The 17,049-nt window shown below is 36.7% G+C and overlaps 1 protein-coding gene across 10 annotated transcripts in view; it reads right to left on the reverse strand.

Moving 5' to 3' along the window:
• sd (TEA domain transcription factor 1 homolog scalloped) overlaps positions 1–17,049 on the reverse strand; it is a 209,988-nt gene that overhangs the window by 21,379 nt on the left and 171,560 nt on the right. For 6 of the 10 annotated variants that reach the window (XM_083144523.1, XM_083144531.1, XM_083144550.1 and 3 more), the window contains 6 exons: positions 16,807–16,908; positions 15,032–15,178; positions 12,365–12,402; positions 10,936–11,137; positions 10,113–10,175; positions 2,908–3,074 (listed from right to left, as the gene is read on the reverse strand). In XM_083144523.1, coding sequence (XP_083000649.1) covers positions 2,908–3,074; positions 10,113–10,175; positions 10,936–11,137; positions 12,365–12,402; positions 15,032–15,178; positions 16,807–16,908 — 719 coding nt within the window. The remainder of the gene's footprint in view (positions 1–2,907; positions 3,075–10,112; positions 10,176–10,935; positions 11,138–12,364; positions 12,403–15,031; positions 15,179–16,806; positions 16,909–17,049) is intronic. The other 4 variants (XM_083144583.1, XM_083144566.1, XM_083144575.1 and 1 more) reach the window with 1 other exon arrangement.

The raw sequence follows: 17,049 nt of genomic DNA on the forward strand, positions 1-17,049 counted from the left end.
GTCAATCGTGCGGCTTATACACGAGAAATTTTATTTTCCTGAAATCTAAGGCCAAAAAAGGGGGTGCGGCTTATACACGCGTGCGGCTAATAGACGCGAGAATACGGTATTTCATACTGAGGCGACAAACCACAAGTGTCGCTTGGAAGCGAACAGTCAGTAATCAATGCAGCCTTTCGAACCATAGGGACACAAGCTCTGACTGCACCGTTTTCTCAAGGAGATTTTAGAACAAAGTGACAAACGACAAGGGAATTTCACACCAAAGCGACATGGGTCCTTCTGTCCAAGGCAACTTTCATACCGAAGCGACATGCAATACATCACTTGGAAACGAGCCAATCAAGAGCAACATTTCACATCGTAGCAGCATGACAGTCAGCACAGGCCAGCTTTCGGTTGGTGAAATCCTCAAGTGATAAGCGTCATGTGTCACTTCGGTGTGCAATCTCCCTAAAGCAAGACACTCATTGCATCGCGCATGTGTGAACAACAAACCATGGCAACACGTTGCAAGCTATTGAGGAAATGGCCCAGTTTGAGTGACACGCAAGCGACAAAGCGAGACTTGTGGCTTATCATGTCGACTAGATCTGTTGTAATGTGCAGTTTATCGTGTCACATAGATTTGTTGTTCGCACAATTAGCAGCAAACGACTGAAGACACCATGTCACTTGTCACTTAGTTGGGAAATCCCCCTGTGGCACGTCGCTTCAGTCTGAGCACCCTTCCTTTAAGGAGCTTTCTGACCGAAGTAACAAGTACCACGTGAATACGACATATGAACATGGCGTTTGTTGTTTAGACCCTCATGCGCAATGAATGTTATTTTACAGTCTGGACGTGTCTGTGTCACTAGTCATATCAGTGTGAACATCTCGTGTCGCTTGCCCCATTGGTCTGAAAGTTTCCTTACACTCATGTTGATGGCAGTAAGGAAGTTTTTGGGTTTCCCCTTGTAGTTTCATGCAATCATTATCGCCTCATTTAGTTTAAAGAGGAAGAAAAGAGACAGTAAATATAAAAAATACAAATGCTTCAGTGTGTATTTCTCTAAAAGAAATGATGATGAACCTAATTCATACACAAAAATTTAGTTACCAAGAGCATTCCACGCGTATATTTTCTCCCGTATTATTAATGAAAGTAACGATAACAGGACAGGGTCGACTGTCTAGAATGTTTGTTAATATCTTCGCGACCACTATACCAAATATCATAGCAATTATCACATTCATAGAAATGCTTCATGTAAAAGAATCAGATGTTGCAGCAAAAATCCCATTTACTTCCATTATAAGCAGACAAATACCATGCAGAGAGAGTGACACCAGCGCCTCTGGCAGTATCATATTCGAGTCAAGTAGAACCCACCAGAGTGCCCAGAACAGTGCTGTATTCCACACTACGTATTCAAGGCACTGTACTTAAAATGTAAGTTTTATATTAACTCAACTTGAGTGCATTACATTCAGACCATTTAGATATTGAATTGACCCAGATAGCACAGACAGCTTGCTGGAAGCACAAAGCAAGCTCGCTGTGGCAAGCTATTAGCTTACTGCAAGCTTCCATCCAGCTATCTAGTTAGCATGTATGTAGCAGTTATGTAGGCAAGCATACATCAAGCTTGTCAAGAGTAGCTATAAGCTTACAGAATGCTCAAAGTTAGCCACATTGTGACAACCAACTTGCATCTTCAAGGTAAACTGATTTTTCTCCTTGTTGATATCATAAACATGGCTATAATGCACATCATAAGCACAATATCAAAACAAAAAGCAATTGGGGGTTATACAACAGTCAACCACCAATGTTCCTTATAACGTCACAATTTTTAAAGTAAGACTTCCTGGCGATGAATGAAGATTCTCTTGGGTTATCGACCAGGTGAGTTGTGGAAACGTTAGCTCTCGAAAGCTTGGAATATTTTCCGCAACTCACCTGGTCGATAACCCAAGAGAATCTATTTGTCACAATTTTTCTTTGCCACACTTAGCGCCTGATTATATAGTCTGGAATAAAAAGGTTAGTCATGGAAGATTCAGTTTTATTCACCACACTACATTTTCTTCTCTTACTTGTAGCTTGTTCAGACATCTTTCGAAGGAAAACACACTTTTTCACTAATTACAACCAAACATACCCTTATTTGTGTTACTAATATTTAAGTTTGTTTTACACTTGCTTGGTACTGCCATCTAGCATTCGCTGCATTTCAGTTTTATTTCATTTTGTCACAATGCTTATCTTTAATGAGTATCTCTATTTTTATATTAAATGGGTGTCTCTATTGTTATATTTTTAAAAAATGCATCCACCCCTGCTAAGTACCACATGCATGAGACGTTCTGTTGCAATGCTTCTGTTTCTTAATGGTGTTTGTATATAAATTTGTGTGTCATCTGCATATTGATGGCATTTGCAATGTTTTAGTGCTTCATTAAAATCTGTTGTGTATATAGAAAAGAGAATAGGTCCTAGAATACTTCCTTGTGGTACTCCTTGTTTGATACCAAGCCATTTAGATATGCACAACTTATTCTCACATACTAGTTTTACACATTGTTGTCTGTAGATTTTTAACATCAAAGGACGTAGTCGTTTTCGGTATAGGTGACACTACGGTCTTTTCCTAATATTTGAGAAATAACCCTTGAGATAGGGAGCAGTTTATGATGGGAGTTGGGCTATTTAGGCAATGTGGGATGCAGAGTCTGAACATCTTTAGATCGATGCCACCATGGTCCTTGGCATTGGAATGCAGTTTTTTAACCTCTTGTAACCACACACACATATATATGAAATGAATTCAAACAAAAATCCTAAAAAAGTACAGTGAACTGGCATTAGAAAGCCCCTGAAATAACTGAAAACAATGCAAAAGTTATAGAAGAAATACTCACTGGCTAGTAACGCCATAGAAAGCCCCTGCTTCATCCTGGATGTTTGTGTTCAGATCTGCCCAAAATTTTACCAGGAAGAATGCATTCTGTGGACCCTTGTCATAGAGTTCTTTGAGGCCACCTTTCTTTTCAGGAAACTTGTCATAAATTTGCCGCACATCAATAGCCTGTAATAGAAGCAAGCCATTATTGAAATATAATGAATTGGTGAGATTAAAATTCACAATATGCTATTAATAAAGGGGTATAGTGCTTTGAATTAGTGCCACCTGTAGTACTACAGCTAATGCACAAACTTTTTTGACATACAATTTAGTACTTTGATGCTGTGCTACCATAGCACAATTTTCACAGAGGTAGATTAAGTTTCTCAACTGCAGATTCGATACAAATTTGAAGTATCTTGTAATGAAATGCTTGACAAGCCATAATGGGTTTTCGTTAAGGTTAAAAATGTGGCAGCAATTAACGTGCCATTTCTTGAAAACTATACATATTTCAGTTCTGTATTTTTCTTTTTGTTCATTTGTAAACATATAAAGGTGTGACATACTCGAATTACAATCCATTGTTACTATTATTGACAAGCAGAAATTGAAAAAGTCCTCTGTTTTCTTCCGAGTATTATGGAATAGATATTATAATATGGGCTATAACTCCTCAACCACTCCTTCTTGCTGATATATTTAACTATTACATGTAATAACGAGAACAAAAGAACACTTTAACAATGTGCGACAGGGTAAAATGCCCAATTTTCGAAATTTTCCAAAAGTTATGACTTTCGAAAATGTATAATTTCCTTTCTTAAAAGAAATTGGGAGACTGGCATTTCTCGTCCTCAAAAAGTGGTATTTTGTTGTGCTTCCCTCCAAATTTGGTCCATCCAGCATCCATAGCAGTGACACCAGAAGCGAAATTCTGGAAATCTTTTCCATCAGCTGGCAACACTGCTGCTCTTATCCAATGTTATTGTCCCCCCCCCCCACCAAGACATGACATGATGCAACACAACATAACAGGACACAAAGCAATATGACACGATGCAGCAAGATGAGTCACTTTGCTTCTGACAAAACAAATGAAAGTGTGCTTGATCATTTTACTTTCAGCTATGGCAACATTCCATGGCAAAATAACATTACAAATTGTTAACAAAAATGGCAGGGGAAGGGCGTAACAACAGTGTGTGCAAGGTAACAGGGAAGGGGAGATGAGGGATACCCCCATAGGAGACAATTATTCCAGGCAACAAAAGTAAATTTTCACTACTACCAGAGACATTTCTATCCCCCTCCCCTTTATTGGCAATTTATATGCAACTATGATAGTTTAATTTTAATATTGTTTGTACAAAAACTAAATATGTTAGAGAACAAAAAATCACTAACATATATTTGAGAACATGCAGTTTCAGTAAAGTCATTGAAGGTTTGGAAACAATTTTTGTGTGAGGAAATGAGTTATCTATTTTATATCTTTGTTTTATATTGTACTTCAGGTTAATGTTCATTATAATGTTAATTTATCTCCTCTGAAGAGGTAGATTTCGTTGCAAATATTTTCCTGTTCACACATGAATCCAGCAATAGCTGGAAACCATCCAAAAAAGAAAAAAGGCTAAGTCACGTACAGGCCATTCCATGTCAAATCAACCAATAAAAAATACTTTTGGGCTTTTAGGATTCAGATATTTTGTTTATTCATTGTACCTGTAAAGAGGACAAAAACCGCCAAATTTCAGATTTTTTGGGCTCATAAAAATTTTTGAGTTACTGACTTTCAAAAAAGCAAAATCCCAAAATTTGACGACATTTTGAAATCTTTAAAACAGCTGTAGATCACAAACTATCTGATCTAGAGAGCTCAAATTGGTGTCATTCTCTTCTTCTTTTAATGGGCTTGAATTTGAAATGCAACTTGGTTGTGCTATTTCAATTTTGTATTTTTTATAAAACTCGAAGAAGAAAAAGTTTTTTAGTAAATCTCAAAACACACCTTTTAAGTTTTTCTTAAAAAAATATATGTTTTGAAGACATCAATTCACTATTTGTGTGTAAAATTTCATAATGGGACAGCAATGGGTTCCTATGGAAAATTATTATTTTGTATTGTAATGCATATGAAATTTGCTAAATTTGTTGACTTCCATGTTAAAACCATAAGTATAAGCTGAGTGGTTGATGTTGAAGTCTTCATATTAGTCTATTTTATAATTTTTGGACTGCAAATAACATGGAAACACCTAAAATTTATCACTTTTAATAATAATGTATTGGTTTTATTTTATAAACAAGTCTTATGATGTAACACAACCTTAATATATAAGTGTATGCCAAAAAAATCTGAAATTTAGCAGTTTTCGTCAACTTTACTGATACTACCACTGTACGAAAAATTATCAATTTCTGAGATGTCAAGGTTCAGACCACTGGTTAATTTGCCATGGAATGACCCACACTGCAAACACACATTTATTCGATCAATAAATACCAAAGTGGCTTGAAAATTGTTTATTGTACAATTTACGATACTTTTTGCACACTACACTCTCTGTCTAAATAGTCCAAATACAAGATAATCTCCAATAGACCTATTTTTTTTCTGGTAATGTAATTGTGCCACTTCATTCCATAGTGCATCCATTTTGTCCTCATTATGGCACTCAGTCAAGGAATAATTGTACAGAACAATTAGCTTCTCTGGATCAAGATACTTTTATGGACTTGCACGCACTGTCAAACGATACAGTGGTGAGTCACGTGTAGGTGGTGCGCTAAAGAGAATGAATTTGTGTATGTACAGACTATTTTGTCTCAAAGTGGTCCAAGTGAGAACAAATTCCACAGACCATCAGTTTTTTTTTTCACAAACAACCGCAAGGTGACTTGAGTCAAATGTTTCATCTGGTGTGTGGCTGCCCATAAGAGCCTCATGTTAAACCTTCCCTGAGACGATTTGCAACAAAAATGACTCGTCACATCAGGTCGTGTCAGATCTGGTGTGTGGCTGGCCTTAGTACAATGCAAAGTCACAAAGTGGCAAGAACAGTGCAAAAACTACACAGCTTGCACAATGAGGCTCTTCCATATCCACCATACTCACCAGATTTCTAGCCACAGACTGCTATCCTCACCAGATTTTTAGCCACTTTTTTAAGTATTTGGACCATTATTTGGTGGGGGGAAAAGTTCGCAAATGAAGCCTTTGAGTTTCTTCAGTCCAGAACTTTGTTCTTCTATGAAAGTGGCATTAATGCATTAGTATCTCGTTGCTAGAAGTGTATAGCATCGAATTGTGCCTATTTTGATTAATAAAAAGCTCATTTCAATGGAGTTACTGTTGTTTGAAGTTTCACTACAAAATCTGACATTTCATGCCCAACAACCTGATACATTTGCAATGGAGGAATGATAAACAGGTCACAATGAACATGAGGGTAGTACATTAGAAATAGCCTCAGTAACACAACCATGACAATAGGCTACAAGTTTTAACCTGAAACAGTTCCTGCCACCCATTCAATGGTCTGCTGTCACCATGTTAGCATCAGACGTTTGGCAACAACAGTTTGCAGATAAAAGACTGCTGGGTGGAGAGAACTGTTTCACGATGCAGAAATGCATATTAACAGAGTTATAACTGACAGATGATGTTGGAAAGAAAAAGCAAGAGAAAAATTGGGACCAAGAAGAAAGAAAGCACTAATGATGGATAACAGAATACAGGAAATTGGCAGGGGAAAAATTGTCAACACAACTAAATCAGTAGACAATTGTTTCTACTCAGTAGATCTTTCATACTCTATAAGATACAATTCTTTTCTGTTGGGATATCAACTTAACTTGCGCTGCCATTTCTCAACTTTCCCCATTATTGACTTTCATTGTGTAGTTTCATTTATATTTACAATGAAAGTAGTATGACTTAAGTGTGCAAAGTCAAATAATAATTATTATTTTTTTCACATCATGACAGGGACGTCGTTAGGGGGGGGCACGCGGGGGCACTGGCCCCGGCAAATGTCCACGTGGCCCCGGGAAACTGTTCTATATTTGCTGGAAATTTTACTTTGATGACAAATATTGCAAAATAATTCTTCAGTAAATTTTGATTGCAGTTTGAAACACTTCTTCTATTTTCAGTAGCACGAACCCAAGTAAGGTATTTCTTTCCTATTTCCCTGTTTCGTGCTTATTGAACACAAACAGATGTATTGGGAGGGGATGCACTTAATGGTTTTGTGGTCCGCCCCTGTCAAGGAAGTCTGAGACCTCTTGAAAATGCACTTTTCCTCCCTGCTGCACACCAGATCCAGGATTCCCCCAAAACTCGCACTTTCTCTTCATCTAGCCCTGCACTGGCTCCATGGGCGCCGAAATGACGACACAAACAGGAAGATTTAGCTACGGGTGGCTAGAACTTTCTTGGTTAATTATTTTATGGTTCAGAAAAGATATCCCCATGCGTTGCAAATTCCAAGAACAGAATTCTATTGCTTGTCCCTTTTTTGGCGTGGGAATGAATGACATAGCGATTCTTCTCACATGCACTCAACCCTCCTGCTAATGACCTGCCCTGCAAAGGAGGGGAAAGGCCACTTTCTGAAAATTCGGAGAAACATCGAAGCGGTCGATTCATCTGTTGATTTGGTGGACAGTTTATATCTGTCAGATAGTTTGAAATAGGATTTGTGGTCCGAGCGGTGCAAACTTCTGTAAAGGCGAGAAGATAGCATCACAAAGTGTTTGTGATCTCATTTTCCTACATCGCGAGAATGAGAAGTTGCCAGATTGTCTTCCTCTGGAAACAATGGATCAGGATCGACTGATCGACCAAATATCCCACATATTGGCATTCTAAAACAGAGTTTGACTACCACACAAGATCCTGGGTTCGACTCCGAGGGTGGTTGATCTCATGTATAATGAAGAATAAACCACGTTTCAATTAAGGAAGGAAACTAAGTATGTAGCAATTGTTTTTACAGCCGTCTGCATGCTCTATAAGTATTATGTTACAAAATTTGTATATCTTTCTGACTTTCTGTGATTTTTCTTCATTTAGCCTCCACCTGCAAATGTGGAAGCTGCTGCTGCTTAGGTGGCTAGGTTGGTTAGACATACAAATATAATTAATCCCTACACATACAGCGAATAATACTTATAATATAATCATGAGTTATGGAGAAGCAAATAACTTATCAAGCATTTTCCCTTTCTATTTGTTGTGCAGTGGTTAACAAGGTGCATTACGATGCCAGGGGTCCTGGTTCGAATCCCGGACTGGGCGTGTGTGTTCTTTATGATGGTCCTCTCATCAATTTCACATCACTCATTTTCATCTTCATCTTCACGATTAGCCAAAAAGTGTCAAAAAAGCAAAGTAAAGTACACCAAATCAATCATTTATATATTTCTATATTACGCCACTTTTCTACCTCTTGGGCTAAATGCGACGATGAGGATGAATGATGAGCCGAAGGAATGGCGATGGGACAGACATGATACAACCATACCTGTCCAATGTCCGAACCTTGGACCTCTGGTTTTGTAGCATGTTATACTTAGTGGAATTCTCAGGAAGAAAAACTGTAAAAGTAGGGTGAAAAGAAGCAAAGTTGTACGATGCATAAAAAGCCATGTTTAGTTCTTCTAAAAACTTCCAATTATCGAGTTCGTGTTTTAAGTCCACTGTATGCACAGTAAGGCTAATCGGGGATCCGAACCACTATGTGCCTCCACCTGGTTTCGAACCCAGGAACCATTGATTGCAAGGCGGTGACGCTACGACTGCATCATCGAGGAGGCCAAGAAAAAACTTACAATTAGTCAGTAAAATTAATATTAATGGACAAGGCCTGGGAAGAGCTCTTTCATTCGGTTGCACGTGGTCATCACATAGTGTCCCATAGTTTCGAGAGCAGAATTTGCTTTCATATCGCTTTCAAGTACTTCCCAAATTATCCTCACGGTGTTGGAACAGCACAGAAATTTTGAAACTAATACAAGCAGGCATATACCCAGGGAAGGGGCTCGGGGGCTGCAGTCCTATCCCGAAATCCTACAAATATCTGATTTTAATAATGTGTAGTAGTAATTAAATTTACTTCATTAACAGGATTAAACAACTTGTATATTGTAAGTTGCAATATACCAAGAAATTCATTTTCCGCACATTTACTCCTCCCCCCAACCTTTTTGTCTTTAGATGGCGGCTGCCGATAAGGTATAAGCCCCTTCCAAAATCAAATTCTGGCTACTGGCCTGACCACCAGGGATCAAACCTTGAACCTTTCGATTGATTGATTAATTGATTTGGTGTTTTAAGTCCACTTTATCCACAGTAAGGCTAATCGGTACTGGACCTATAGTTTAAAGTGAGATCCGAACAACTATGTGCTCCCTTGGGAATTGAACCCGGACAGGATCTTGAACCTGCCAAACCAAAGACGAGAGCGTAATCATTTGAGCATGTGGGAACTTTGTTTCATCCAGTGCCATCATATATTCAGTTTTCCACACACAAATAAGATTAATTTTAAGAAATTAGATGTGTGCATATAATTTCTTATCATCATTTCCCCAATGAACAATCAGATGTCATAGAAGACTCGGGCCCGCCCTTGAACTAAGAGATACCAGATTCGATTCCGGTATGAACTGTATACATGAGATGCCTAGCTTGAACTCATTACGCACACATTTCATATTTGCACTGTTGCCAATACTTGTAAACCTGGTTCCAGCATTTTATATCTAAAACCACGGAAAAGGGTTTTATCTACTTCTCAATTTTTTTCCAGCAAATTTACAAATCTAAACACTAATAACATTATTCTTGGTGTATAAGCCATTAAGCTAATGAGTTCATTCTGCATTTAGTTTCCCGAATAATGGCTGTGGCTTTCGCGAGAGTATATCCGTAGACTATTGCGGGCTACAGAAGAAAATGATGTTCCTTTCCAAGACTATATATATATATATATATATATTTAAATACACACACACATACAATATAATGTATGTATACAGTATAGGCCTATATGATGTATAAATAGTTTGTTAATTTATAATAGTTTGACAAAAAAAATCTTATCTTGCGGCCCCCCCCAAACTAATCAACCTAGCTACTTCCCTGCATCATGATCAATTTGAAAACCCAAGTTTTCTACAAAGAAAATGTTCAAGACACTTATATCTTACCTCTAACAATGGATCTGAATAAGTGACAGAGCCTCCTATGTGTACAAAAAGGTGCTTGTGATACTGAAAGAAAAAAAAAGAATCATCAATTAACGAAAGTGTAAGATTTCCTACAATTTTAAAACCTTAATATTTCTCAAAAGTTTCTTAGTTTCTTTGCTTAAGTCCTCTTTATGCTCAAATAGGCTAATCACATTAAATTTAAACCACTGTGAAATGTGCCTCCACCAGGGAAGAGACATCTTGATTAAAATACATGATAGGCAGAAACCGATAAGTTACATTTCATTCATGCAGTTATGATCAACAAATTGTTCACATTAACTATTAATATCTGAGAAGCTGCATCTAAAAAGATAAAATTTGGAGCTTGCTGAGAACAAATTGAGCCATCATTTGAATATATCAGGCAGGTAAATTCCAATATTCCTACAGTCATGAATACAGAAAACATCTCTCTATTCCTACATATATCAACCCTGTCTTACTATATTCTCACCTAATCTGGTGAAAAACGTAGCCAAATGAGAATATGCAAGCAACTCTGAACTAAAACTTGATAACCCTCAGTCCATTGAAATTTGAGATAACACTGGGTTCCGTTGTTGTACACTAACCTGTTGCTCACACATAGTGAACAAGGTCCATTCAGTAGCCGTTAATTGGAAAAACACAATGGCCACAATGCAATGGACGAACTTCCACTTGCATTTTTCTCAGTTACATACCTTTGTGGATTATCAAGTTTTACTCCCGAACCACTCACATTTCAATCAAATTTTACAATCCAGACATGGAAGAAAAACAGGAAAGAGCCACTCACTGTGTCTGGGTCCCTCTGCTGCTCCATGAATGCTGAGAACTCGACAAGCCGTAATTTGTGAGTGGCTATGGCTCGACCCTCCCAAGGCGGTGGAGGTGGTGCCTGACCTGTTTGCAATAAGCTCATGTCCGCAGATGACACTGCCGTAGCTGGTTTTCCTGCCGTTGGAACTCCGTACGGTGATTGTGAAAATGGTTTAACACTGGAAATAGAAATATTCATATATTATATATATATATATATATATATGTGTGTGTGTATGTATATCCTCCTGTTTCTCTATTTACTATTTTGGTTGGTTTATATCGCTTTTCTGCCACTTTTTGTCTAAATATGATGATGAGTATGCATGATGATTAGATGAAATTTTTTAAGGGCACTCACAAAGAACACCCAGGCTGATACTCAAACCAAGGAACTTCAGTGGCAAGATCAAAACTTGACCATACATACTCTCTTACTCACTTTCCCTATCCCTCTTTTTCTCTCTCTTGTATACACTGTGAAAAGTTTAATTGCATAACAAAACAAAATTGACACATATTTGTAAAATTTGCACATTTTTGCCAAAATACCAACCCACAGCATTACTTTTATAAAATTTTATTTTATTTTAATAAAATAAAGCATGTGAACTACAATGATATTAACAAAGTAGTATATTTGATCTCAAGAAGCAGCAATATAATGTTCAATCATTCAGAGGCAATGCTGCACACATAATACCTCTTAAATCAGCTTTCATGACACACACTAATATTACTTCACTAGTTTTTCTGAGGAAGAACTGTATTTAATTTCATACCCTAACAAATCGAATTCACTTGTGTCAATAACCAAATAAAATTTCTGATTTAATCTCTACAAAAATAAGCTTGATTTGCATCTGGGAGATCTTACTGATATTGCAAAAATGCTCAAATTTGTATCATCATTTGCACATCCAAAGAGTAAAAGAGAAGTACTAAATAATCTGAAAGTTAATATTTTGTGCTAAATGATTAGAAAATTGTGAGGTGTAGATATTTTATAAATTTTTAAACATAAAAATGCCATGTTTATAACCTACAGCTGAGAACACTTAGTGGTACAATGGGATGTGGAACACTTATAAGGTGAAAGGTTCTAAAACAATTTATATCTTACTTTCAATTTGCTTCCTTTTAAAAAAACCTAAGCTTTAGTTTTATTTATCACATCAAAGTAAAGTTATGAAGCTTAATATTAGAAAATAACAGTTCCGTGTTGCTTTTCATTTGATACAACCGTGGTGGCATTAGTTTGCTGTTTCAACTGTAGGTCACTTGTAAAACTCATACTATGTGATATGGATAAATACAATTTAGCAACCATCAGGTTGATGAAAGGAAGTTTAGTAGTTCTGATTTATGAAACTGCTACTATTAAGTAATTCCATTGAAATACTTACTCCTGAGATGTTCCTGGTTGTAAACCGGGTTGCCAAAACTGTAATGGAAAAAATATTATCGTTACACTTGAATCTTGTCATTGCTGGAGCATATCAACAAGAAATCACATTTAGCTCTCAATGTTCATAGTGGTCAATGTAGAAATTAAAACCTTACCACAACAAGAATGACTAAACTGTTGTACATTTTGATAATTTTGTCTTCTTAATTTTAATTAACACAATAAACATTCTTAAGTTGTTTTCCATAGAAGAAATGACCTTTATTAATTATTCTGTGCAAATATACATTTATAAAAAGTTTACAAAGGTAAAAATATTATATATGCACAGGGCATGATGCAAGTCGTTAAGAAATCGATCAGAAGCACAAGCACTTCTAGAACATTAGTAAATGTCATTATTTTAGATGAACCACTTATCATGAACTCTACTGATGTAACAGTGCCAATCAATAATTCAGACCATGACTTACATCATGTTGCAGACTACCTATCATTTTATATTAAGAGTTTTGAAATGAATGCAAAGTATTGTCATTGGGGCAAAATTAAGCATTTAGATAATATTAACAAAAAAGTATTAGTTTTATTGATAAGTGGTAGAGCATCCACAGGCTGAACTTCACCTATGAATAAAGAATTACAAATTTATAACCTTTCATACTGCGAAGACCGAAAACTGCAATATTTACCAACTTGCTTGACAAAAAGTGTGTTGGTCTTTTAGCATTAGCATCACACAACAGGGACAGTCACATGAACCAATCAGGTTCCTCCAGTTGCCAGGGTGAAGGGAAATTCATAGCATACACCAGCATACAAGTAAGATTCTGGCATGTCCTGTAGAGAGCCAAGCTTCTTAGAAAATCACAGCTTTTGTACAACATTCCTCTCTATATGCCGAAATTCCTCAGTGTTTGGTCAACAAAAATGTTGGAAAAACTACAGATAGAGAGCTGTTAGTGAATAGTTGGAAGAAGACTGAGATCAATAGCTATTATAATGCCATATGGCGATGCTTTACTTTTTATTTACAGCATGCATGCATTTTTGTTTTAATTTTAAATCATTAACATCATTTAACATTAATAATAATCACACAGCCTTCTATCTTCAAAAATAAGGAAGTTCAATTATTATTTTAAAAATTAATCATTTTTCAAAAGTGGCAAATCATTGATTGGTTGAATTAAAAAATTGGGGGCGTCGGCACTTTAGGCCATTTTTCACCCTTCAATGTATACGGGGAAATATCCCCTTTATCTAAAATTCTTACTTTAAAAAGTTAAAACAAGAGGTGTAAAAAGCCCCTTGGGAAACATAAAGAAAGGAACCGTTCTTCGTAGGACTACAAGTCCACTAAATTGTCCTAGTAGGTTGTAAGATACTATTACCGGCACCCATTATCATCTATTCTGCAAGTTTCATGGTGATTCTAGTTGGGAGGTTTGGGAGCTTCCCTCATTAGCCAAACTACTAAAAAAATCCAGTCAACTAGGGAGGCATTTTTTTTCTAAGTCTACTTTTTGTGCAGATAGCAAATCAGCACTAGAGTGGGGCTTGACATGTACCATCACTGGGAATTTAACCATTAACCCCTTGAATATAAGGCAATAAGGCAACAGTAATAATTACTATGGTATCATGGCAAACTGGGCAAACTGTCTCCTACTTGCTCCAGCTTGATTTTGAAATGTATATACTTTTGAAAAATTGACAAAGATGTCACAACTTATAGAAATATTATGAAAAATATTGGCTCAACCAGGGATTGAACTGGGTCCTTGATGTTCCATGACAAAGTTGTCCCATTGAGCAATGGTGGATTTAGGGGGTGGTGCCCACGACTCTGGCCTGTCTCCTCTTGAATATGCCATTAATGAAAAGTCTAGTAGGCTATATTAAGCATTTTCCTGATATTTCACAGACAGACCAGTACTACTCTAGTACCAAACTGAACAAACAACTAATCACAGCACATGAGAGTGTTAGAGCCATTTGTGTCTTGTTAAAAGTTCATTATATGAAAGACAGACTCTTCAGCAGAGATGTATAATGATATTCTGGACAATATAAATTGAGTAAACTTAAGGCATGTTAATTGCACCATATGTCTTGCTGTGCTGCTGTCATATGAATAACTTCGTAGGTTGGCTTTATCAAAAATGGGTGAGCAATGCAAAAGTAGAAAGTCTCATCTCGGTACCATCCCTAGCTGCAATTCACTAGGGGTGCTGTGAACACTTAAAAACACAAATGAAATAAATATATATATTATGTTTTACCACTGAGGATCATTTGGGTGGGAGCTTTAACAACTAGACCAGAGGAAGGAGTTTTATTATTTTGGGCCCTCCTTTGAAACTTTTCTGGATCCATCACTACCACTGAGATACCAAACCAACCCCTGGCCCTATCACAAATTCGTTCTTAGATCTCTAAGTTTTGTTCATTCCAGGTATGCTGCAAGTTTTGCCGAAGACCCAGCTTTTATTCCTGGTTGAGCCACCACTTTTCACTTGTATGTCACAAAGTAGTTCATACAACTATGCCAGTTTGAAATGGGAAGAAGGGAGAAATGCAGGTCCGAGAACTGTAAAACATCTCAACAATGAATACTGATTGGTTTCTAAAATCAGAAATTCCAAGTAAGAAACAAGCTTACAGCTCCAGGATATGAAACTGGAGAGCCAAGTCCCAACGTGGCTAGTCCAGCCGCTGCTGCCTTGTTGTGAATAGCTGTAGCAGACACAATTTGCGCACTTGACATACTGGACATTGTCTGCAATGCCTTCTCCTTCGCTGCTTGATCCTGTTAAAGAGATACCAGTTAACATATTACTGAAAAATAGGTTAAAAATTATGAGCTTTGCCTTATTTCTTAATCTAATGTTACATTAGAAGTAAATAATGAAATAGGTGAAAATAAAGTGAAAAAAAAACATTTCAATTTAAATCTTTATCATTAATTAATGGGCTCTAGGTTAAACATTTATGCTAATGTGAAATTATGTTGGGATTTCACAAATTCCAAATTTGTTGATAACTGCATGTAATTGTAATTTCCCCTGTGTATTTCATTTTGTATTGTTCAACCATATAAAATATGCCAAAGTCTTTATGAGGAGAGAATTCTAAATTGTTATCTTTTAAAAACAGAGTGATAGATAAAGCTGTCATGTGTGCTTCATTATTCACTCATAATCATACAAGGGCCTCTTCAATGGTGTAGTGGTAGCAGGTCGCATTGCCCAGTGTAGACACATAGTGGTTCAGATTCAACTTTAAAAAAAACTGCAGGTTCAGTCTCAATTAGCCTATCTGTGCATAAAGTGGACTTAAAATTCAAATCAAATCAAACCTTATCACACAAAAATTTATTGAAAAAGTATCTTCCTCTCTTCAATATTTTCTGATAGAAAACAAAGGTTTGAAAATGAATTGTGGACTCATGTTGACAAGAAAGCAAGTGGATCTTTTAAATTTGAGTATGGAACAATGGTTGACATAATGAAGATCTCAAAGTAGGAAATTGTTGGAATATTTTGTTCTTCATAATTCTGAAGCTATCAAGTTGTCACATGAACCGGAATACATAATGGTTTGTGTTTTGTTGTCATTCATTTCTTTTGAATTTGGCAGAGGCAATGCTGGGGGCAAGGGAAGGTTCCCGAGGATGTGCAAGTTCTTCAGGTTGCCCCAAATGGTATAGCGCCAGCTTGAATTTTTGTCTCAAGTAACAGGAAACCTACTTTTGACTTTGAGAATGACAAGAAAAGAAGACCAATACAGTACAGCACTTGATAGATGAGAGGAAACAATGATGGTAATTTCTGCAATGAGAATGGTTGGTTAGTGCTAAGAGAGAGAGAAAGAGAGAGGTGATGGCAAATTCTTCAAAGTGTAAATATCCATGAAGGAGAAGTATCAAAAAAGAGAAGAAAGTGAACCTTTACCGACAATATCCATTCTACATAATATTATTCATCCTCCCACCCTCTGCATCTGGTCAACAATTTTGCACATTTTGTTCTGGTTTGCTTAACAGGATTTTGCACTTTGTTTATTCATGCATGGCTGTGAAAATGCTGTATCAACATCATAAATCAGGAATCTAAGCTAGACCATTTGTGCCAAAGGTAAAAATGCTAACTGTAGGAATTTGCTAATTTGGCCTACAACAAGAATACTTTACCCAATGGCATGCAACACAACTATTTATTTCAGAAAGTTTGAGTGCCTACATTCAAAGTAGACTTACCAGAGAGCAGTAAACTTCTCAAATTAACCAAACTTGTTCCATTTTTATCCCTCCTATATGCCATTAACATTATGTTGAATTTTTTTCAAGCCCCTTCTGAAAGTGTTTTTTTTTGCCTGTCTTACTGAATTTTACAAGGAACAAACAAGTAGGTACCTTCCCAACACAAATGATCTCACCTCAAGTATGCTTGATTTGGGATTTTTTTGAGGAAAGTAGCCAAAGAGTTCACTGCACAGGTTCGCTTTAAGAATCTGCAACAACCCATCACCTTCACCAGCCTAAAAGTACAAAAGGTTAAGATTTTGGAATGATTGAAATTTGGAATTCATCCACAAACAAAGCACTTCTCCCCCCTTTTTTGTACAACTGTTGTTCTTTCTTTTTTTATCCCAAAATGCACTTTAATGTTGACCCTGCCA

This window comes from Lepisma saccharinum, chromosome 1 (assembly GCF_977018435.1).
Source record: "Lepisma saccharinum chromosome 1, izLepSacc3.1, whole genome shotgun sequence".
Taxonomy (NCBI): domain Eukaryota; kingdom Metazoa; phylum Arthropoda; class Insecta; order Zygentoma; family Lepismatidae; genus Lepisma; species Lepisma saccharinum.